The 24,340-nt window shown below is 41.1% G+C and overlaps 1 protein-coding gene across 4 annotated transcripts in view; it reads left to right on the forward strand.

The window, feature by feature from the left end:
• The window catches only part of RALGAPB (Ral GTPase activating protein non-catalytic subunit beta), a 60,157-nt gene extending 39,451 nt beyond the window's left edge, over window positions 1-20,706 (forward strand). For 2 of the 4 annotated variants that reach the window (XM_035121875.2, XM_035121877.2), the window contains 15 exons: window positions 1,753-1,874; window positions 2,375-2,557; window positions 4,001-4,152; window positions 4,491-4,678; window positions 7,178-7,284; window positions 8,114-8,266; window positions 8,888-9,097; window positions 10,596-10,754; window positions 11,201-11,366; window positions 11,922-12,044; window positions 12,313-12,449; window positions 13,219-13,327; window positions 13,992-14,070; window positions 14,566-14,714; window positions 15,281-20,706. In XM_035121875.2, the coding sequence (XP_034977766.2) occupies window positions 1,753-1,874; window positions 2,375-2,557; window positions 4,001-4,152; window positions 4,491-4,678; window positions 7,178-7,284; window positions 8,114-8,266; window positions 8,888-9,097; window positions 10,596-10,754; window positions 11,201-11,366; window positions 11,922-12,044; window positions 12,313-12,449; window positions 13,219-13,327; window positions 13,992-14,070; window positions 14,566-14,714; window positions 15,281-15,474 (2,231 nt within the window). In that variant the 3' untranslated portion in view covers window positions 15,475-20,706. Of the gene's footprint in view, window positions 1-1,740; window positions 1,875-2,374; window positions 2,558-4,000; window positions 4,153-4,490; window positions 4,679-7,177; window positions 7,285-8,113; window positions 8,267-8,887; window positions 9,098-10,595; window positions 10,755-11,200; window positions 11,367-11,921; window positions 12,045-12,312; window positions 12,450-13,218; window positions 13,328-13,991; window positions 14,071-14,565; window positions 14,715-15,280 lie in introns of all 4 variants that reach the window. The other 2 variants (XM_035121874.2, XM_035121876.2) reach the window with 1 other exon arrangement.
• Window positions 20,707-24,340: the final 3,634 nt, after the last annotated feature.

Raw genomic sequence — 24,340 nt, forward strand, 5'->3', positions numbered from 1 at the left:
CAATAGGAACCTACATTCACAGTTTAAAGGGAGGAAATCGGCAAACAGGCAGTTCTTCCTTTACACAGAAGATTCCCCACCATTTTTACTTGGCAGAATCCTCGCCTTAGGGATACCACCTTTCTTAAGAGCCACAACCTGTCTCAGCTACTTAAATATTTAAATGGCTCGCTCATGGCCCTGCCTGTCCTTAAAAGGCAGAAAACCTAAGGTCCAGGTAGACTCTTCAGAGAGTTTCCCTTATTGTGCCTTTGTTGAAGCAATGCAGAATGTAAGCTGTTTTTGAACCCAGCTTGATTTTCAACCGGATGCTTTAATGAAGTGACATCACCAATCCATTAATTAAAACCCATACAGGCTGCTTGAAACTGATTATTTGGCTTAGAAATGATAAGTCATGATAAATTGACCCAGTTTCAGCTAAATTGTTGTTGTTGTTGTTGTTGTTACTACTACTACTACTACTACTACTACTACTACTACTACTACGTGGTTTTTCACCCAAAGGTCTCCAAGTGACTTACAGCAAAGAAAAATACATAATGCAATAGGGGAAAGGAGGGGGGGAATCATATAATACATGATTTTCACATCACGAGCTAACTACATGTTAAATGGAAATGAATCCCAACAGTGTTTTTAAAAAAGCAGTGAAGCTTTAGGCAAGGGTAACTTCAGAGTAGAGAAATAGCAGGGTTCTTGCCTAGTCCTTTCCTTGCCCATAATTTATCCGTTGAGGAGGGCAGGGCTTAGTAAAGCCATTTCAGAGAACCGATTTGGAGCAGATAGACAGGATAAAGCTCACTCATTTCTGCTGTAGAGATCCCTCTCTCAGAATTGCTTGGCTTTGCATCAGAACCAGGTCTGTGGATATATAGTTAATGAATATTATTTGTATAGCTCCTTTATTCTTCAGATCAATTAATACAACCAAACAACAACAACAGCAACGTTCATTTTGGAATTCACTTCCATTGTGATCCTATCTTTTTATTTTGTATTTTTGAGCCTAAGCTTATCCTTCCAATAATTTTTTTGAAACACTTAATTCTAACTATGCAGTTTAGGAAGATCAATTGTCTAGAATTTTATTGTTCTATCCTGAGGGCAGAATTCACATGCTGTAGCACCACATATTGAATGGACAAAGATAAAGATAATGAATTTTCCTTTCTAAATTTTCATGTAACAAATTTCTGGCTGTAATTAATTGAAATGCTGTTTAAAACAAATGGGTTTTCACAAGAGATCTGAGTTATCAACGTTTATAAAGTGACATTTCCCAGCAGTATTTCACAGCATCAGATACTTTGTTTTCAAGTATGAAGTTCACTCTGACATGTTTAAGTGTCTCTCTTACCAAATAGCAGCTGCCTTAAAGTGCACCTTGCAGCTGGCAAAACCTGCTGGATTAACATAGGAAAAACAAAGTTTTGGAGACACCAGCCTCTGAGATATGGAAAGCATTTGTGTTCCCAAAAATTTCTTTATATTAATTTCTCAAAACAGAACAAAACCCACATACTTAAATCAGTAAATAGCTTCTTTAGTTAACATTCATAGTCTAAAGAAGTTACTTAATCTGTGTGGATTGTGAATGTTTTGCTTCCCAAATGGATGTGTTTTCTGTGTGTACTGTGGCTGCTTTAGCTTCTGCCCGATGGACTGCTTTGCTGACTGTTACTAATGCTTAGTTGTTTTCCCTCCCTGTGGTGTGTGGTATTGGGGTTTATATCCTAGCTCTTCATACAGATACAGCTGCCGGACTCCTGATTCGCAGCATTCATCTGGTAACACAAAGACTCAATGCACAGTGGCGGCAGGAAATGAGCATCTCATTAGCTGCACTAGAGCTTCTTTCTGGTTTGGCAAAGGTGAGCATCAGGCAGTCTGTTGGGCTATGGGATTTGGGCTCAGGTTTTCTGTCTCTCCCAGCCACAAGTTCTTACCTGATGATAATTGTAGAGAGTTTTGCCACCTCTTTAGTGAAAAGAACATCTGGCAGAGCTGGCAAAAATAATTTGTTCTGCGCTGAGGAGCCAACTCCTCCCACACAGTGTGTGATTTTCGCTTTTCCTCTTGGAAAGGAAATTGCCCTGGATAAATAATTCAAGGTGAAGAGTATGTTTACTGAAATAAAATAAATGGCTAAAAGACAGCAGGGGTTTTTTCCCAGTCCAGGTAGATAGAAGGGCACCAAATTCCAGCATCCCTATGTGTCTCTTCTTTATATATCATCATTTAAGCTTTTCAGTTGTGCTTTTAGAGCTCCAAAGAGTATTGATTTGCATTGTTTCTTAGTTTTGTTGTTATCAACGGCAAGCCTAATTTGAGAGGTTTCCAGCTGAACATCTGCCTTTGCTGCTTGCTTCAGGTGAAGGTTGGTGTTGATTCTTCTGACAGGAAGAGAGCAATTAGCTCTGTGTGCTGTTACATTGTGTACCAGTGCAGTCGCCCAGCTCCTCTCCACTCCAGAGATCTGCACTCCATGATCGTAGCAGCATTTCAGTGTCTGTGTGTCTGGCTCACGGAACATCCAGACATGCTTGATGAAAAGGCAAGTGAAACTGCACTGTTTATCTATCTATTAATGTGCAAACCACATTAAAAAATTTTCAGAACAGCCTCTCCTCTTTTCACTGGGTATAATAATGTCTTTCCGTGCTTTGTTTCTAGTACCAGACTAGAGGCTGTACAACAGAAGTGTAAAACTCAAGTGGTCTGGAGGATCAGATTTCGCCACCCAGCCCCGTTGTTCCCTATCACTGTTCACTTGGAAAATATCAGTTTTGACAACAGCTCATCTACCTTAATTAGACAGTAAAGTTGTGGGGGAAGGTGGGCATAGAAATGGTTCCTGTGGGTCTGTCAAGCTATCTGTTCTTGAATATTTTTTAGCGTTAACAGATCACCAAAAAGTCTGACACACACACATACCGTGCTATATGCTAGAAGCCACTGGCGTAAGCATTTGTATATCCCCAATTCCAGCTACCCTACTTGTCAGTGGCTGCTACTGTGGCATAATGCAGTAGGCAGGCACTCTTTTGTTAGCCGAACAGTAGTGTGATAGGGTGCCAACTTGGGAGGCCTAGGTAAAGGTAAAGGGACCCCTGACTATTAGGTCCAGTCGTGACCGACTCTGGGGTTGCGGCGCTCATCTCACGTTATTGGCCCAGGGAGCTGGCGTACTGCTTCCAGGTCATGTGGCCAGCATGACAAAGCCACTTCTGGCGAACCAGAGCAGCACACGGAAACGCCGTTTACCTTCCCGCCAGAGTGGTACCTATTTATCTACTTGCACTTTGACGTGCTTTCGAACTGCTAGATTGGCAGGAGCAGGACCGAACAATGGGAGCTCACCCCGTCACGGGGATTCGGACCGCCGACCTTCCTGATCAGCAAGCCCTAGGCTCTGTGGTTTAACCCACAGCGCCACCCGTGTCCAGAGGGTCTAATTTTCTTTTTTCTTCATTAAATGTATATGCTGCCCTCCATCAGAGGATCACAGGGTGGTTTACAGTATAAAAACACAAAATACATGACCTAATAACAAACAAAGCAATACCCCCCCCCAAAAAAAATATATATGTGAGCACAAGTTTTCTGTTTGACACTTCTGGTGCACTCTGATCTCTGCCTCTGCCCTCTTCCTCTTGGAGTTTGAGGCAACACACCACAGACTTTCTGTTCTATCACTCTCTCTCCCAAAATCACCTACCAGGATGTAGCAAAGAAGGGGGGGGGGAGAACCAGCCTACAAAGTCCAGGAACCACGAGTGAGATCCTGTAACAACACAAGGGCTGCATTCCTCTAAGCTAGTGTTGGATAGCATCTTGTAGATCAAGGGTAGACAACATGGTGCCTTCCAGATGTCATAGATGAACACTAAATTAAGAATACATGAAAGCAGTGTAAAGTTCTTCCGAAGATTTTAGTTCTCATAAGTACAGTGAATTTGCCAGGCAGCTAAGCAGTATGGCTTCTCTCTACTCCCAGGACTGTTTAAAAGAAGTATTGGAGATTGTGGAACTGGGCATCTCAGGAAGTAAGTCCAGGAATAGCGAACAAGAATTCAAGAACAAAGGAGATAAGGAGCCCAATCCTGCTTCCATGAGGGTGAAGGATGCAGCTGAAGCCACTCTCACATGGTATGGAAAATAGTTCAGTTGGCTGGTGGTAGGAAATAGCTTAATTTAGAAGTGAGAGTCAGGAGTATTAGGAAATGATCTTTCGGAAAAGTGGTTTTCATTTATGTAGGATCTAGGAGTAGAAATGTTGTTTACGTCCTCTGTGTGTTAAATGTGGTTTTGTTTGCAGATGAGCAGGATTTTGTCTGTTTCTGCAATCTTCTTTTGAATCTCACTTGTCTGTTTGTAGTTCTAGCTAACATTGCACCATCAGTGCATCTGATGAGATGTCATAGCAATGTGAGAGTGTATTTTTCTGTGATACATATTTTGACTGAGCCATTTTCTTTGGTTTACAGCATCATGCAAATACTTGGAGCATTTCCTTCACCCAGTGGCCCTGCCTCACCTTGCAGCTTGGTGAATGAAATCACATTAATTAAATGCTCCCGTCTTCCTTCCATAAACAAATTCAGCTTCCGCTACTTCGTCTTGGACAACAGCGTAATCCTTGCAATGTTGGAGCAGCCTCTAGGGAATGAGCAAAGTGAGTCTCAGCTGCCAGTAGGGTGATGGTAAAATGTGTATGCTGTGTTACCAAGTGTCTACCTATTTCATTGCACTGGTGTCCTGCTCTACAGAACATTGTGGAGTATTATGCAAAGTATTAGGAAATTCTGGCATAGTAAAAATTCAGACAGCAATAAGGTTCACATAATCACTGGGTATACAATAATACATTTTTTTAATATAATTTATACAAAATCCAGCCTTCCATTTTCTCCAGATATTTCTCCATTTTCAATGTCTCATTTTCATAATACTATATAATGTTATCTCCCCCGCACACCCCCCAAAAGCCCTCTTTTCTTAAAATCCTCCCTGGATAGATTTCTCCATGTAGTGAAGTCCCTGGTATGGAGCTCGGCAGATCAATATCTGAATCTATAGTTGCCTTTTTATTTAAAATATTTATGCTTTGACTTTCTGAAAGCCAGAAACATATCATAAATAAAACTGCAACAGACTAATCAGTAGCAGTCAGCACAGAACGAATAACCAACAAAACACTTGAAATTCAATAAACTGCGAAAGCTATTGGACAGTAAAAATTAATCAGTTTAACCCACCTCTGGAATAGAACAGATTTACCTTGCCACCTGAAAACTAACCTGGCAGAATAAAACAGCCCTCTCCAGAAAGCTTGTTCCAGTGTTACATATTCACACTTATTTCAGTTGTAACTAAAGTCTAATGTGTACAGTCGGTGTGCTACTGAGACAATCTAAATGATGATCATAGCGAACACTCAAGCCAAGCTCTCTGTTGAATATTCTGTCTCAGTTTGTTGTGCAATTTGAATAAATTATGCAATTTTCCATGTTTTGCTAACTCGGGTTTTTATTTTCAAATGATAATACCCTTTGACCATCCTTGCACCAGGAGGTGGGCTATTCATAATACTTTTGGGGCATCGAAAGCACTTTGCATACAGTGGCCTGGCTGACACATTGCACTAAGCCAAACAATGGCAGCACAGCAGCAGAACCAGGCAGGAAGGAGCAAAGTGGCCACAATCTTCTCTTTGAGAGCCAGTATTCACACTAAGCTATTGTTTGGTTTAGCACAGGCATCCCCAAACTTCGGCCCTCTAGATGTTTTGGACTACAATTCCCATCATCCCTGACCACTGGTCCTGTTAGCTAGGGATCATGGGAGTTGTAGGCCAAAACATCTGGAGGGCCGCAGTTTGGGGTTGCCTGGTTTAGCATGATGTGCAAACTAGGACATTATCTAGGTAATCTTTTCAAGAATCCCATTAGATACGTCAGTGCTCTTAACCTCACGATGCAGACGGGTGGGCGCTGAGATTGAGGGAAAGCGGACTAAGGTCAACTCTCATGCTGCAAGCATTCTTATAAGATCTGAATTGGTTTGATAAAATGAGTCAACCCTTTCGGAGTTGTACTGCAGGCATTCAACCTAGCTAAACACAATTTTGGTCTGGCTTCTGTTACTTTGACAGAGTAACAGCTTCAGCTGGGCTCTTGTAGCCTGGCGTTGAGCACTTGAGATGCTCGATGCAGTTTTTACTGCATCAGGTCATTTTTATTGACTGCATTATTGGCCAGCTTAATCTCAACCCCTCTATCCTTTCTTTCACCTGGTAAACTAGGAGAAACTTCCCATGGTGTTTTCAATTCCAAACTGGTGGCGAAAGAACCCACCAATTCTTCTCGCCGGCAACAGCACATTTCTGCCCACAGAGGGCAGGATTAGTCTGCTGCTTATAGACCCTGTTTCTCTGAAAATAAGACGTAGCCATAAAATAAGCCGTAGCAGGATTTTTAAGCAATTCAAGGAATACCCCGAAAATAAGACATAGTGATAGGCGCAGCAGCAACGCCGGCTGCAGCAGAAGGAAGAGGAGGAGGCCTGCTGGGTCGGTGTCCGGAACTGCCTGCTGCTGCAGTGCCAACAAAGCGCCCAGCAGCGCCACACCGAGCCAGCAGGACCCAACAGCAGCAGCTGGTTTCTTCACCTATTGTCAGTACCAGTAGTGAAGTGGGTATCTCCCCCCCCCTTCCCATGGCTAAACAGTTTTTTTATTTCTGTATTTTATATTCTTTCACCACTGTGACACAACACTTTGGACAGGGGACTTGCTAGGCTGATCACCAGGCTCCAGGGGGCCCCTATCCTTGTAGGTTAAACTATTGGGATTGGGACTAAATTACTCCCCCCCCCTAAAAAAATACTTGCCATTGCATTTGAATTTCATTTGTGTTAAAGAAACAAAAAGTTGAATAAGTCATCCCCTGAAAATAAGCCATAGTGGGGGTTTTTGGTTTTTTTAAGGAAAAATAAATATAAGACGGTGTCTTATTTTCGGAGAAACACGGGATTTGTTTGTTCAGCTTGCATATCTGCAGATAGTAGGGCTGACCGTTTTTCTTTGCTTGCTTCACATATGCACAGTTTCATGTTTGATTTCTCACTTCTGTTTTATCGGGATACTTTTTCATGCGTGTGTTTCCTTCTTCAGATGACTTTTTCCCTTCTGTCACAATTTTGATCCGTGGGATGTCTGGAAGACATGCTTGGGTGCAACAACTCTGCCTCTTGCCTAGAGGAGCCAAGGCAAATCAAAAGGTCTTTATCAAAGCCCATAGTGAAAAGTATGCATAATGTTGCCTCCAAACTGCTGTGAGATATATGCAGAGAAAGTAGTAACGCTATAGTATCCTTGATGAGTTACTAGCTTTTCCCACCTGTCGCTTTTCACACCTCTGAGGTGCCTTCTAGAAGACTACAATATTATTCAGTCAAATGATCAGAGATGGGTACACATGGATGCATGTATATAAATGTACAGTATGCACATGATGTGTGTTGAATGTCCCATTTAACTCGAACATAGATTCATTATATCTAATGGTAGAAATCTACCATTTGCATGCCTAGCTGTAGCTGGAACCATGCAGTGGGGTTTCTTTTTTGTAACTTACGTTGCTTCATCGGGAGCTTGTGTGTGCCAAAAAATATATCTGCTGTGCAAAATAATATTCTTTATTGGCATTTAGTGTGTAAATATCTTCAGGCATGGGTGTGACATGTTAATACATACTCTTGTTTGCTAAAAAGATGGTAAAAGCTGTATTCTTTCTACATCTGTAGCTTTCCATATTTTGATGCTTTGAATTTTGTATTCAGATTTGGGGTACATTCTTAGTTAAGTTCCAGGGTGAGACTACCAAAGTCAGATCAGGATCTCTATTTCTGGGATGGAAGATACCATTGTGGAAGCTACTATAAGTGTTGCTTTAGTTATAACCTAAAAGTACAGCTTAGTCTAACCACCCCCCTGCCCCTCTCCAAAACTCTTTTGACACCTGCTTCAGCAATAAATCATTGCTGCAGAAATATCATGCAATATTTGACACAATAAGAAAATTATGACATTGTTCTGTTTCTTGAATAGATGTTTGTCCCAGAGCCTCGTCCTGCACCTAAGAATGATGTTGGACTCAAATATAGCGTGAAACACCGGCCATTTCCTGAGGAAGTGGACAAGATTCCTTTCGTGAAAGCAGACCTGAGCATTCCAGACTTGCATGAAATAGTTACAGAGGAAGTAAGAGACTTGCAGTATTTTGATTTCTTACCTCCTGTGTGTTTCGCTCCACAAAACATGTTAGTCATTACCTCTCAAGTAGAAAGTATTTCTTCTCAGCAACTTTTACTGCTTTACCTGTACTCAACGTTGGTGTTGCTGGCCGAAAGGGTGGGAGCCTGGCACAAAGTGTCCATTTCAATAGCCCCATACATCAAAATGCTCCCTGCATGCTCATCTTATAAACCTAAGTACAGCATTTCTGGAGCAGATGCTTTTCAGGAAGCTGCTGCCAAAGTGGGCTAAAATGTCCTATTGTTCTTATCCCTGTGAAGGTGAAAAGTCAGCTTGTTGGTTCTGTTCACACTTCTTGCAGCTGTTCTTTGGGCATTGATTTAGGAGTGTCACAGTGCATGTGCTGAACAGCAAGTGTATCCATCTCTCTTAACCCAGCAGCTGAAGAACATCAGTGGTCACAATTTTATTAGAAAGCCAGGGGGGGGGGGAATTACAGCAGCTTTTTAAGGCGCTCATTGTCAGTGCTGTTTGGCTTGGCAAACAGGTACTACCATTTGTCGTAGGCTGCTACTGTGCTCAGCAATTTTTGATTTCTAAAATGAGGGTGTTAAATACATGTTTCAGCTGGAGGAGCGGCATGAGAAGCTGAGAAATGGTATGGATCAGCAAGTTCTTTATGAGAAGTCTATAGATCAGCAGATGGAGGAAGACTGGAGAAAGAAGAATTTCCCTGACCCAGTCACAGAGTGTAAGCCGCCGCCTCCTGCAGAGGAGTTCCAAACAGCACGCCTTTTCCTCTCTCACTTTGGATTTCTGTCTCTAGAAGCACTGAAGGTGACTGGAGGCTTCCCTTAATTGCTTCAAATGCTGCCATTATTAGACTATTACTGTTTAATATTGGGTCCAACTGCTTATAGCAGGCATCCCCAAACTGCGGCCCTCCAGACGTTTTGGCCTACAACTCCCATGATCCCTAGCCAACAGGACCAGTGGTCAGGGATGATGGGAATTGTAGTCCAAAACATCTGGAGGGCCGAAGTTTGGGGATGCCTGGCTTATAGCCTACATTAGACAGAGCTGTGCAGGAAAGCAGAACAAATTTGGGTACAAATAACAAATATGTTTGTGGCATCCTGAATATCATAAAATTGTTGGTCTTCAGGGTGCCACAAGACTCTTTGTAAGGTTTTCTTTTTCTTGCAACAGACTTAACACAGCTACTCCTCTGGATATTTATCTAAATTACTTTCAGAATGTGTTAACCATCAGTCTATGTGGGTGTAAGGCTGGCTATTGTATCTACATGGTTTTTTAAAAATTGGGTTTATGTGTATGGGCGGCGGGACACTTTTTCTTCAGATTTTAAAGTTAGGTCCTTGTTTCATTGTTGTATGTAGAAGAAATGTGCCTGTCATTTTTATTAATTAGTACAATTCCTTTTTTTATTTATTAATTAGCACAATTCCTTTTTTGCATCTGCATACCTCTATGTGTTGCTATACAGTCATACCTCGGTTTAAGTACGCTTCGGTTTGAATACTTTCAGTTTAAGTACTCCATGGACCCATCTGGAACAGATTAATCCACTTTCCATTCCTTTCAATGGGAAAGTTCGCTTCAGGTTAAGTATGGACTTCCAGAACCAATTACACTCATACTTCGAGTTAAGTACGCTTCAGGTTGAGTATTCCGCGGACCCGTCTGGAACGGATTAATCCATTTTCCATTACTTTCAATGGGAAAGTTGGCTTCAGGTTAAGTACACTTCAGGTTAAGTACAGACTTCCAGAAGCAATTGTGTACTTAAACCGAGGTACCACTGTATAATAAAGCTGTAAGGCTGTTGTCAAGTTGCAGTTAGTGTGGCTGCCAATAGACAGCCACAGCAATTCCAGCATCATGACAGAACAGCAGGTGGCAGATCAAGCAACATGGATGATAGATGGCACAGTAGTTTAAAGGAGGGCAAGAGGAACTTCAGAAAGCAGTTTGGCAAACCCCCTTCTGTTAAACATCTCTCCCATGGCGTTTGAAGAGCGTGGGGTGCGCTTCAGAGAGCAATTTGGCAAACCATTCTCTGAACTTCCTTCCCATCCTCCTTTAAAAGGGGGTTGGGGGTGAGCAGGAAGGGGAGGGGGGAGGTTTGGGTGAGCTGTGAAGCAATAGACAAAGGCATGTGTACGGGACTACTAATGTGGACTCTTCCTCCTGGATCTTCTTTAGCAAGCTGATTGCATATTAACAAATTTAAGTGACTGATAACAATTTATAGGTAACCACAAAAGGTGATTATGTAGAGGCATAAAACCTATGTTGCTTTTTGTTTGGTTAGGAACCTGCTAACAGCAGACTACCTCCTCACCTGATTGCACTTGATTCTACTATACCCGGGTTTTTTGATGACATTGGCTACCTGGATTTGCTACCATGTCGTCCTTTTGATACAGTTTTCATTTTCTATATGAAGGCAGGTCAGAAAACAAGCCAAGAAGTAAGTGGCATGCTTTTAATTTAAACTGTATCAATAAGTGTATTCAAAACATCAATATATATATATATTCCCTTGAACTAGAGGAGTAGAAGAGTGTGTCTTTCACATCACTGGACGTGTATCAACACTAAAAAACCCTTAGAACTGTGCTGTGATGGCACACGGTGTATATGCAGTTTCCTTGTACTGTCTAGTCCAAGCTTTCCCCAACCTGGTACCTCCGAGATGTCTTGGACTACATTCCCATCACCATTGGTCAGGGACAATTGGAGTTCTAGAATTTGGCATACATACTGCCCTAGGGTCGATTACCAGTTAACATCTGCTCCAGTGTTGTTTACTCTGCTAACAAGATGGCTTGATACTTCAGGCCAGCACTTCTGAACACCTTTTAAATGTGCATATATAGCCTCCTTAACTTGCACTGCTGGCCTATTTTCTTCCAGATTTTGAAGAATGTAGAGTCTTCCAGAAATGTCCAGCCACACTTCCTAGAGTTCTTGCTCTCCCTTGGCTGGTCAGTTGATGTGGGGAAGCACCCTGGATGGACGGGGCATGTCTCAACTAGCTGGTCCATTAACAGTTTCTGTGATGAGGAGGGATCTGAGCAAGGTGAGAGGTGTTTGTGGAGGTTCCTGCCTGCTTTAATACTTTGTGTCACCTTAGTGTTCTAGAGAGGTATAAAGGCAGAAGGTGGCTTCTTCCCCCTCTACTCCAAGACCTGGGTAGATTGCATGCTCTTCCAGAAGACCACTGCAGACCTGCATTGGATTTGGAGAGGGGGTGACGGCATATTCACCGCTATCATCCCACTGTGATTTGGGCAGAAGGAGGTTCAGCACTGCCCCTTTGTCCTTAGGATGCTTCCTTATGCATAGTTTTAGAAGGGGTGGCCAGAGAGCTGTTCTTATACTGCTTTTCTTACATCACTGCTGAGATTAGTACCCCCAGATCTTTCGGTGCAGCAGTAGTGGTATGCAGAGAACTGCCTGCAAGGATCTCTACATATTCATCTGTGGGACAGATTCGTGAAAGGTTTGGGGTGGGTGTCCTAGAAAGTAGAATAAGTTTTAAAATAGGTGGGTTTGGGGGGGGGGGATGACGAAGTGCATAACGAGACTGGAAGACCTTCCCTTTGACCCCATCTTTTATTTGCTTTGTTCTCAGATGAAATAATTCCTTCAGAAGACATTGGGGCAAGTATCTTCAATGGGCAAAAGAAAGCACTATATTATGCAGATGCTCTTACAGAAATAGCTTTTGTGGTTCCCTCACCTGTGGAGTCCTTAAGTAAGTGTTCTCTGTGTGTATCTGTTGATTCCATAGCTAATTCCAAAGAGATTTCCTCAGTTGTGTCACAAGTGTATCAAATAAGTTGCAATAGAAATAGAAAGTTGCATTGAAAATTCTAGAGTTGTGTCCAGTGCTGCACCAAGGAGTTCTCCTGGCGCAATGAGCGTTTCCTTTGCTTTCCTCTCTTCCCCCTGTGTATTTGTTACATCTGAAGTGTAATTGCCACTCATGTGTTTGTGCCTAACTTCTCCCTTTTGGCTTTCAGCTGATTCCTTGGAAAGCAATGCTTCAGACCAGGAAAGTGACTCCAATATGGATCTTCTGCCTGGAATACTAAAGCAGCCTGCACTGACACTTGAGCTCTTCCCCAATCATACAGACAATCTCAGTTCTTCGCAGAGGGCAAGTTTATGCAACATTGACCAATGAAGTGTACTTGATATGCAAGTGATAGTCTTAAAGTCGGATAGCCTCTTCCTGTATTAAATAATATGAACTGTTCCATGATACACTAAATAATACAGCGGTACCTAGCAAGACGAATGCCTCACGCAACGAAAAAAATCGCAAGATGAAAGCGTCTTGCGATTTTTATGGTGACTCACAAGATGAATTTTTCTATGGCTGTGCTTCGCAAGACGATTTTTTTCTAAAGCCACAGCGCCACCTAGTGGATATACAGTGGAAATACAGTGGTGCCTCGCAGTACGACACGACTCGTGGAATGAATTAATTTCGTCTTGCGAGGTACCACTGTACTTGCAAAAAAAGAGGTTAATTCAGAAATAGAATAATTTAGTAAGAGCAAGCTTCCCATTCTATAGTAATTAAGGTCCTGTCTTCCCCTCATGTTAGGTTGAGGGTTTTTTTAGGACTATCACAGTTATCAGACACTTAAAGTACAGTATTTTGTACCTGAGGAAATTTCCCCCAGCAAGTGCCTTCATTGCCATGGTGCATCAGAAAAAAATCAAAAGGAATCTAAAATCAATGGAGATGTTTAGGCCTCAGCCTGACAACAGTACAATATTTATTGTCTTTTTAATGGAAGTGTTCACAATAGGTTGTATGCATTATAATTATTTTTCCTGAAACTTTTGAAAAGGACAGTCTGTATTGCATACCTGTAGCTTTGATTATTTGATGACTTGCCTTTTTTTTTTTTCAACAGCTCAGTCCAACTTCCAGATGCAAGAGGTTGCCGCATGGTCGGGCTGTTCCTCCAATGGGACCTGAAACCAAGGTGTATGTTGTCTGGGTTGAACGTTATGATGATATAGGTGGGTGAATCTTAGGTTTTTATTATGGAGTTTGCATGAGCAGGCAGGAGCTGACATAAAAGCCTTAGGTTTCTACTCTCCCCCTTCCCTCCTTCGCCTCCTGGCTGGGAGAAGGACTTCACTAGTGTTCACTCTCAGTAACCCGAGCTCAGCATTATGTACCACCCACAGATTGTGGTTTAAAACAACCCTTGCCAGTTTCTAAGCAAACCATCTTCATAACCCAGACCCCCGTGTCCAGTTCTTGTTATATTAATTTGCTTGTTTCGGCCATTTGTGAGTACCATAGTATACAAAGTGCTTTACTTAAGATTATTACAACAAGAAGCATTGGTTTAAAAAAATAAAATGGAAAAAACCCCAATTTGTTTGTTTAGAAGAAGCTGATGCTGATGCTTCTCGCTCCCCCCAGGGGCAATCTGGTTCTGCAGCAGTCCCCATGGTGGCATTTGGAGGGCAGGGCTGCTGTGGCAGCTGGATGGTGACAGTTCTTCAAGCTCATTCTTTCTCCACTCTGGTCAGGGCACAATGGTCCTTCAGACCAATTCTAGTTACATGTTTTTAAATACCAGTCACTTAACATGATTTGGTTTCTCATTTTGTACTATCTTTTACAACTTGAAAAGGGGGTATTTAATCTATCGTGAATATGTTTATCTTGCAGAGAACTTCCCTCTCTCCGACTTGGTTTCAGAGACCAGCACTGGAGTAGAAACCACAACAAACAGCAGCACTTCATTGAGGTATGGCCTGAATTTATCTGCATTTCCACCTCTGCCATTTGCATAGAAGTCCTACAGGCAGGTTAATGCATTGCGTCCTGCTATTTCTTTCACTCTTGGAAGTACTCTGCTCACATGCAAGCTGTGTGTTGAGTGTTCATGGATTTTAGTCCCAGCAGCCCTTAGAAAGATGTGTTGGCACTTGAGAAATGTTGCAGAAATTCATGAGTCCGAAGGGTGTAGTTACATGGTCCTTCCCCTTCTTTCAAACACATATTTTGCTCACGGTGTGGGCCCAGAAAACTGTCAGTCTGATGCCTTATATTCCACCTATCACGCAATATTTTTTATGGCATTGCCCAGATTTTGTTCCTTCAAGTAACATTCAAGGTGTACCCAGTTTTTACACTTTTGTGTATTTTTCAAGTTTTCATTTAATTTTGAAAAAATGTTGACTGGCCCAGCTGTTTCCATTTTGAAATGTTTGCTTACATTGGTAACGTTTATGTGTTTAAGGTCTGCTACTCCTGAAAAAGAGGTTCCAGTGATTTTCATCCACCCCCTAAATACTGGATTATTCAGGGTTAAAGTGCAAGGAGCTACTGGGAAATTCAACATGGTCATCCCAATGGTGGATGGAATGATAGTAAGCAGGAGAGCATTAGGTAGGTGCTTTTAATTAACATTGGGTGATTAACGTAACTAGCCTCTTTGGGGCTATGAGTGCAATTTAATAATGCTATCCCTTGCCACATCAGCACCAGGCTCCTTCTGATGTTGCAAATTGTTCGGCCAAGAAAGAAAAATGCCCCCCCCCTTCGCCTTTTCCAGTGAAGGAGATAACCTGGAGTGCTTGGCTGGGATTCTCAGCAACAGTAGCCATGTCGAAAGTCGTCGGTTTGTGGTCGGCTGAATGAATGGCACACATTCAGATACTGTGTTCATATACCATCTTTGATCTTGTTGGGGAAGGTGTTTTCCAAGAAGGCAGGGAACTGGCCTTTTCATACTAAGGCAGAGTAGCACTTATGTTTCAAGACACTCTCTTCAGCCAGATTTATTCCTAAGTAAAGTTGACAACTATGAGAAGATTCCAAACCTCACAAGTGTCGCTGACTTGAGGATGCAAATAACACTTTTTCCTTTTAGCCTCAGAAAGTCCTAAAAATAACTTTCCTGGGGGAAGAAGGAAGGAGTAAGCAGCATTAACATGTTCTTTTTTCCATTTAAGGCTTCTTAGTGAGACAGACAGTAATAAATATTTGTCGAAGAAAACGGCTGGAAAGTGACTCGTACAATCCTCCACATGTCCGTCGAAAACAGAAAATAGCTGACATTGTCAATAAATACAGGAACAAACAGCTGGAGCCAGAGTTTTATACCTCTCTTTTCCAGGAGGCTGGGCTCAAAAACTGCAATCCTTAGACCAATATCCTCCCTGAACAATTAGATCAGAGCTTGGTGTCTACAGTAATGGGGTGGGCAACCCTTCCCCATCTTGCAAGTCCTGTATAAAGAAACCACAACCTGAGCATGACTTCTGCTTCTGCTGCAAGGAAGAAATGAGGACTCAATATAGGCACTTTCCATGAAAACCAGCTTCACTCCAACAGCTGCTGCAGAGGGACAAACTTTCACCATCAGTCACCATTTAGTAATATGTGGTGGATGTGTAGTAGAGAGAGGGGGGTTAACTGCACTTCTCATAGCTTTCTATGTTGACATAAAATGCCAGATTCCGAACATACAGAAGTAGCACCTGCAGTTTGGTACTTGGCTTCACAGCAGGTTGGGTTCAGGTGCATTTTTTTCCAGACAGAGACCATGAAATTGCAATAAATTATTGTGCTATATCTTGTTTGGTTTGCTTTCCCACCTGCAAGCAGGCCTATTTATTTATTTTTAGCCCCATTCTGATTCTCCTCCTCCTCATTTCTGATTCTCTTCCTCTAGATCCAAGATGCATGTACCCATGGGTCTGTTGCTCAAAGTTTCTTTACCTTTGTAGGTTGCAAGCACCCTCTACCTACTGCTGGCCAGCCCAGGATAAAAGCTCTGGGGTATTGGTGAGGGATGGGGAAGCAAAGAAGGTTGGCTCTTTGAGCTAAGGATGGTCCATTTAAGTCCGCCCTGAGACAAAGAAAAGCCTGTATAGTGGTTCATCCTGATGGTATTTATGACCAGTACATAATTTCACCTGTATCTTATGAATGCTAAAAATGTGATTTCTCATCTGACCAGTCCACCCTCATAGAAAGAAGTGAAATCCTTGTCCTGGAAAAGGTGCAATCAGAATGTATGTCCATCTCTGCATGTAAGAACTAGTTACAACCACCCTATTGTGAAATCTGATTTCTGAATTGCAAATGTTCTTTGCAGAAAGGAATAGATGCTTCTTTTCAGGTCCCACAGTTCGTTCATTCATTTTACTGAAAGAGGTGGGTTTCTTTTTTAAAAACGGAATTATTCAAACCTTGGCACACCATAGCTGTCCAATGTCATTGGAAGTGAAGACCCATGCAAGTTAAATGTAAGGTCATTAAAAAGTGTACTAGAAATTATCTGATAACTATGTGCCCTTCAGAATTGTTACAAGTGTTTAAAATTAAATGGTTTCATCCTTGCTTTGCACTGATATCAGTCTGGAACCATATATTACATGCATGGCTTCTGCCAAAAACAACCGGCAATGTTGTCCCTACCCTTAATATCTAGTAATACAAAGTCATGGGGCTTCAAATTTCCCTGGTGTCCCCTCCATTTCATTGGCTAATGTGTGTTGTATTACTGGAGAGGAAAGAAATGGCTACCCTGTGTAGATTTAAATAATAAATTATTAGATCACTTGGTTTTCTTGTGCTTGATACTTGGATGCAAGGCAGGGTATCATTTTCTTAATAAAACCTTTTTTGAAGCTGATAAAACCTTTTAAAAATCTACCTGCACATTTTATAAATGGAGGCCGTCTTTTCCAAAAGGGAATCCAGAAAATAATGCTTTGTGCAAGAACTTTCTGGATAGCTATTCAAAAAAGTCAAATTGCATTTTCAGAAATAAAGAGTTACAAACCTAGTCCACATTTATTTGGAAACAAGTCCTATTGATTTGAATGTATTTGATTCCTAGTAGGCATATAGTATGATATTTAAGCAAGCAAGAATTAAGTTCCTAAGTTCCAAACACAGTTTACGTTTGAGGTTTTTTAATGGTTCTCTTCTCTTTTTTTACCATCAGCCATAATAGAATGCATGCAGATTAGCACGCTTTGCTTTACTATTGCCTAATTGCAGGAAGTTGCTGGAACCCGTTCAAGGATAAAATGTGAAGAATACCTATTTAGAAGCAAACACTCCCAAGATAAAGGTGATTCACTTCATAGCAGCTATAATATCCTTACAAGCCTTAACCTAGTATTGAAACAAAGCTGAGAAATTCTAGAGCAAAATTAACTCTTGATTCTTCAGAAGCATGTATAATAATAATGCAGGTGGCTTACAATTGACAATACAATTTTATTTTACTTTGCTTTAATTTTTGCTTATGGAACACATGGCCAGTAGTCTTCTGAAGCAAGTGAACTACTCTCCCAGTGTTAGTGAAACACAAGTTGGTGGGCCTTTTCAATGTCTAAAATTAATATGGTCTGTTCAGTTTCTGTGCCCAGGTGGGCTCATAGCATAGAATGTAAATGCCAGCCCTTTTGCTTTTGAATACAACATTGAAATGTCCTTTGAAAAACAGTTGACTTCCACTTGTCTATCTGTTTATTTTTTAAATACCCAGTGTTCCCAGTATGCATAGCATGGAACTTTGAAAACTTTTAACTGACGTGTTAGCCATAAAAGACATAGACATGAAAGCTTTCATTTAGTAAAAACCTTTACCTTTCTAAATGTTGCTATGCAGTCTGATACCTGAGGGCAGGAAGCAAACTGTCCATTAATAGAACATGCAAAAGTAAGTTATATTTTGACTCTTTGAGATCCTGGAGAAAAGCTCTTTTGAAACTGGCCTACAGCAGCAGCAGTATTCCCCTATATCTTTTGATGTAGTTGAATTAGGACAAAGAAACCAGAGTGGCAAGGTCTGGAGGAATTGGCGAAGGGCTTAGTGGAAAAAAATTTGGTAGCTTTTGATGGATTTCCAGTGAGGCTATGTATGTTAAAGCTACTCTCTGTGGCAGTACTTGCTTCATAACTGTTATAGCAAAAGTATTTTATTACACAGCTCTCCTCTGAGAGGTGTACTTTTTTCATAAAAGCTGCCAGGGTGGTCATTTAAAAACCCTAAAGAGCTTTCTGGTTTCTTAGGGAAGATTAAACAATGGAGCCCACTGCTTACATTGAATTGGAATGCTAGTGTCTTGTCAGCTTGAGGTGTGGGTCCACATGTGAAAAATGAGGGCGCATCCTAAATTCACAAAGTCTGGCATGTTTAGCTGTCCTGCTTAATTGATGCACAAATAGCACTGCTAGTGGGGATGCAGGGCGTTCTGATACTTCCATAGCATCTTGTACTTAGTTCTGAACAGTGTGCCAGTATTAACCTAGTGCACGAGCACTAAACTTAATTGAACCCTCTTAGATACTGTTCTGGTCTAGAAGATGATCTGTCACATTTAGTCCATGGATTAAATGGCACAGCCAATGCATGTGTACCACAAAAGCCATATAATAAAAGGTTGAGCAGTTGGGCGACTGCATATAAAAATCAATGGTTTGAACCATGTATGTACTTTGGGTGAAGCCATTAGTTTGTTTTAACAAATGACCTGCCAAAACCATCCTTTTGAGTTACACAGACAGGACAGAAATGTATTAAATCTACAACAGCTTTTGAACTGGGTTAGAGGCATGGCCCAGTTTGGTGTTCAAGAGTTTAAATAATTTGCTTTTAATTACAGCCTCTCATGTTTAAAAACCTCCTGTTTAGTAAAAGAAGTTTCAGTTGGTTAAACTCTGCTGTGAAAATAAGGGCCGCATGCTTGTAAAGGTTCCCCCCCCCCTCCTGCAAGAGCTCCTTTCTATTAAGCCGCTGTATTCTTGCTCCCAGGAATTCACTTCTCCAGACTTTATAATGTGCTTGAAGCAGCCTTAACTTAGCCTGTATTTTTTTTAAAAAAAACCCTGCTCTTGAGCAGATATGCTGCCCTGAATCCACATTCATGTCATATTTACTTTTGGCTTCCATTGTGTACTTAACAGCACACAAGTGGACTTGAAGTTGTGGCCTAAATCTGCATGCAGGAATTCTTTTGATTCTGTTAATGAAAATACTACGGAGGGAAATAACAGCAGTGATTCCTCCAAACAGCACTGAGCAATTAATGGAAATGTGTAAGGGCTCACTTTCACTGTGTTATCCCAAATGTGTGTGATGTGGTCCTTTGGTACAGATGCTGGTTGTCTGTTTTTGTTTTGTAAATGAGAAGGCTTCCAAGTGCACTGATAGCTTCCTGTCCCCTGTGCAGAACTATTGACTGACCAATTGACTGCAATACAATGTTCTGTCTAGAGCTCTCTAAACATGACTGCCTTTGAAAAATTGGTTCTTTTTAGGTCAGGTTGAGGCATCAGGCTTGTAAAACTGTCAATATAACATTTAAATTTCCAACTTTTGTTTTGGATACCATTGCACAGGATAATCAAAAGAATAAAAGTTTGTAGACCAGGCTTGGTTCTTAACATTTAGGTTGCTTGTTTCCTTATTACTGTTTCCTTTGGGTATCTTAACTACCATGTATTGTTTGTTTTCACTCTGGTCTCTTGAAGAGATAAAATATTAGGGCTGCAGTATTTATCACATAAACACATACCTGTACAAGGGTTGTACTCAAGTCCTCTGAATAAAGCATCACACACTTGGAAGGTAGTCATCTTCACAACAATTTCAAATAAAAAATGTCAGTTTTAGTACCTTTTTGATAGAGTTTCCATTTAAGAAATATAAAGCACCTTTAAGCTGGTCCTTCAAATATATTTTAAATGTAAAGCAAAAAAAATCAAATTGGGAGGGAGCTGAGTGGAATCATGTCTGAAAGAGTAGCTAGTTTTATGGAGAGCAGCTGTAAAGCAGCTATAGAAAATGCAGCTTGCTTCTGGTCCTCAGTACCAGCCCTATTTTCTTCAGTGGGTCATGAGCTGTTAGGAGTGCCTTGAGGATTGGACTGCCCATTATCTGTAGCCGCTTCCCAGGAGGGAAGTATACAATTGTCATGCAGTGTTCATAATATTTAGCCCAGGTGGATTATAGAACTATAATTCAACATGAATAGTGAACAAAAGTATAACACGGTGATAGTTACACAATTGATTAGAGTGCATCTTCAAAAGACAACTGGGTTTTTGCAGGAGTACTTGGAAGGAGATAGCTAGATACCATGTGCTTAATCATGTACAATTGTGTATAAAGTTCTGTATGTTGCCAAGACATGATCTTTTTGTTCTTATTGTATTTTCTGTAAATATTCCTACCACTAAGTTGTAAAGGCAGACTGTAAATACAAAGATGTGAAGCTATGCTCCTCTGTCTCTAGTACTTTATCTCTTGTTTAGGGAAGGCACAAAGGCTTGTTTGTATTTATGCCAACTCTTTGTCTAGAAGAAACACATCAGATCTTGAATGTAACACAATTAGTCAAATAAATTTTAAAGATTATTCTTATGTATGAAGCTGATGGTCTTCAGTGTGTGAGCTCCTTCTCCTATTATCCTTCATATAGAAATGAGAATGGGGAATTCCTTGGTGTCTACAGTGCTTCCAGGTGTTGCTGTTGGCACCATAGAAAGTATGGAAGACAAAGATGTTTCATTTGGGAATTTAAACTTCCTATCCCTTTTTTAAATATGATACAAGAACATAGGGAAGACCTCAGTGCCACTCTTCTGATCATCCTGTTGACACAAGCATTTCTGCTTGCCACATGGGACAACCCCCCCCCACTCCCCAATTGTTTTAAAAATCTCTCAAAATAGAAATTGGGAGATGAGAAAAGTTTGGCAGTCCCACTTTGTTAAATTATCACTAATGCAGGGATGGTTTACAAGCAAGCTTAAGTGTACAGACACCTTTTTATTTTTACGGTTTTCAAGCTAATTGCTCTCAGAAGTGCAAATCAATGTAGCTCACAGTCTATCACATAACAGAGCTGAATACAGCTTCTCATTTCTAAAAGCACAACTGCAATGTTCTCAGAAATCTCTAAATAAAGCAGCTTCGCCTTATATCTAAGTAGCTCACCGTTGGACCTATAGTTTGCTTGCATGACATGGAGGGATCTTGCAAGTATTCATGGACCAAAGAAGCCACATCTATTATTATTTTTCTTGTAAAAGTACAGTATGCACATTCAACTTCAGTGGGGCATTTCCCTCTCCTTAAATGCACCTCAAGGCTCCTATTTTCCAAGATCTGGTTTTGACTTTGTATTCATACTGCACTACCAAAATGCTCACCAATGTGGCTGGCTTTCCCGAAAAAGAACCACACACACAAGCATCAACAACTAATGAACAGCCCCAACAGGGGAGGAGGCCATGCACAAGTCAGGAGGAACATGTGCAGAACATGTTACAGAGCCTGTTTGATTGTACAAAGCAACATCAAATTGTTAAAATGTCCTTGGCTGCTGTTGGCAGGTAGTATTGTACATTTGGTTTAGAGGTATACGAGATGAAGTCCTGCCATATGGCACTAAATGATTGTGGTTTTTCCTTTCCTTGCATCAGATGTGTACTCACCTTTAGATCACTCTTAAGGTCAACTTCACCCATTCCATACACTGGGAAAGCTGCTACAGGTAAGAGAGGGTTTAGACTCAGCCTCTTGATGTCAATGTCCATGTCTCGTCCCCCCACCGCCTGCTTCCAGAGCCGCTGTTCCAGATTGTTGCTGCTTCAGTGGATTTCCCCCTTTCCTATCCCCTCACAATTTTTATGTTGCTGCACATATGCGCACAGCTTAAATCATGGCAATTAAATGCCCATTAAATGCAGCAGCCGCAGCAACAGCGCAACACAGAGAAGAAGTGCTATAATGGTGATATGAATTAAAGAGCTTTGACAAAAAGAGCGGCTGTGCTGCTTGAATCCATAGATCTCACATGCCTGGCCCTCTGTACATTTCCGTTCCAAGTATTTTTCCTCATGCACGCCAGGTGCCTTAAATATGGCTATTAAATATTGACAACATACTACAAGATTCAAAAGACCATGGGTGGTTCTTTCAGCCTTGCTTTCATATAGCACACTCTTTTCCTGCAATGCACACTACACCGAAGTGGTTCTTGTGCAAGGGAAAAGTCTGTAACAAGGCAGATATCTGTATATTACTCTTATCATACCTCTATTGCTACACCAGGAATAAAAATGTCCCATATGGTTACCTTGGCTGCTATCCTTTTTTTCATTGAAACCTTTCACAGATTTGCTTGTCTTGCTTGACTAGGAAGGAGGATGCTACATTTCACACAAATGCTTCACTGCATATCTGTGATAGTTTCTAGGTTAGGTTTGCCAGGAAATTTAAAACTGCTGTTTTAAAAAACCCCAGTCAATGAACCTAGCCTGACTTGCGTCTAACACTGCAAATGTTCTATCTATGCAGCTCTGCAGTCCCCTGGCTGTCAATGGCTATCAATGGCTGCTTTGCTAATGTTTTATTTTGAAATAGGTGCAACCCGCTCTGTGAAGAGGCAGGTGCAATTAAATTCTATTAGGTGTTAGAAACAAGAAGGAAGTTATACCAATTTAAACAACAAGATAATTGGGATATTCTTATTGTGCGGATATATTTTTTTTTAAAAAAAATACTTTTCACAAAGACATTTCTAAGCACAAAGACAGTTTACACCACTGTTTTTCTCTTTGCAGATGACTACCGAGGCATTAAGTGGCATTAATCTTAGTGCCCAAATGCATTCAAATTCTGCATGTGTTCTCAAAAGCAGTCTTTCAGATTTCAGAATAACCATTTGTATGCAAGCACCTACTGTATATTGCAGACCACTGAAGTTCCCTGTTTTCTATAAATCAGCATCTAATACTGTGCATAAATGCAATTTGTCCCAAAGGAGTTTTGCTGCTGTGCAACAGCTGTGGCACACTCAGCTATGCCCAAATTGTACCCAAACTCACCAGCACAATCCAATGGTCAGAACGTTGAAAGGATGCAAATACTTTCTAAGATTTATTGAACTTGAGGGGAGGGTGGGATATCCCACAAAAGTGACCCATATTGACAAACAATTGCTTCAGAGGATAGTTGTTCGTAATGTGGAAAATTATGAAAGCCCAAGAAGCATGGCATTACAATGAAAAAGGTTTTTCTGGGCAAGAAAGCATTAAGCTAATCAGTTTATAGCAGAGCAAATATCCTGCAAATGGTTGCTCATTCATTGCATCAAAAACATCTTAAATTAACTTAAAGACAAAGGGTGATAGTCAACATTAGTCTCCCACAGAGTAGATCATTGAAATCAATTGATTTTTTAAAAGTCCTTTGATTTCAATGGATCTACTCTGAGAATGAGTAACATTGGATGTTGTCAATGTAATTATGACATAAGTTTTCACAGACCATCTTCCTAATCTTCCTTCATTCTCTTCAGTTGGCAGATCTATACATGGATGAGTGAAGAGTGGGGGGTGGGGATGAATCTTTTCTTAAAGGATTGCCTCTGTTTGGGTGACAATTGCATTTCCCTGGCATTCAAACAGGCCCTGGTCTAAAGACAGGCAGGGTCAGGTCAGTACCTAGAGCATTTTATTAATAAGTGAAACATAGTGGGTTGTAGCCAAAATTTTAAAGTCTGGGTCTTTTATTGTTAATCAGTATTGACTACATATTACTGTAGCTGAGAAAGTACTGTAATAGCTATGCACCAGCTAGCAAAGCAACTGCAATTTGGAATAGCAGCTACATCACAGCCAATAAGCAACAAATCTCCCCAGGCTCAATTCAAATTGCTGGTTTTAACCTTTTAAAACAGTGGCTGGCAGAAGATAGACTGGGATCTACTGGTAGGTCTCTTGCTGACATGTAGACTTTCCTCATGCAGATAGACAATGGCAACACATGGGCATGTGTGATGCCTTATGCCAAGGCAGTGCCAGCAGCATGGCCCCATTGCTGGTAACCATATGAGGCCTCCCATGGCAATTACTATAAGAAATTCCATCTAGGCAGAAGGAGGAGTTAAGATGCCCTTTGCTAAAAGGACTTTGATTAGTCTGGCACAGCTGAAGTGGTGGGTTGTTGTTGTTGTTTTGTTAGCTTTGTTGGCTGGTTGTTT

This window comes from Zootoca vivipara, chromosome 7 (assembly GCF_963506605.1).
Source record: "Zootoca vivipara chromosome 7, rZooViv1.1, whole genome shotgun sequence".
NCBI lineage: Eukaryota > Metazoa > Chordata > Lepidosauria > Squamata > Lacertidae > Zootoca > Zootoca vivipara.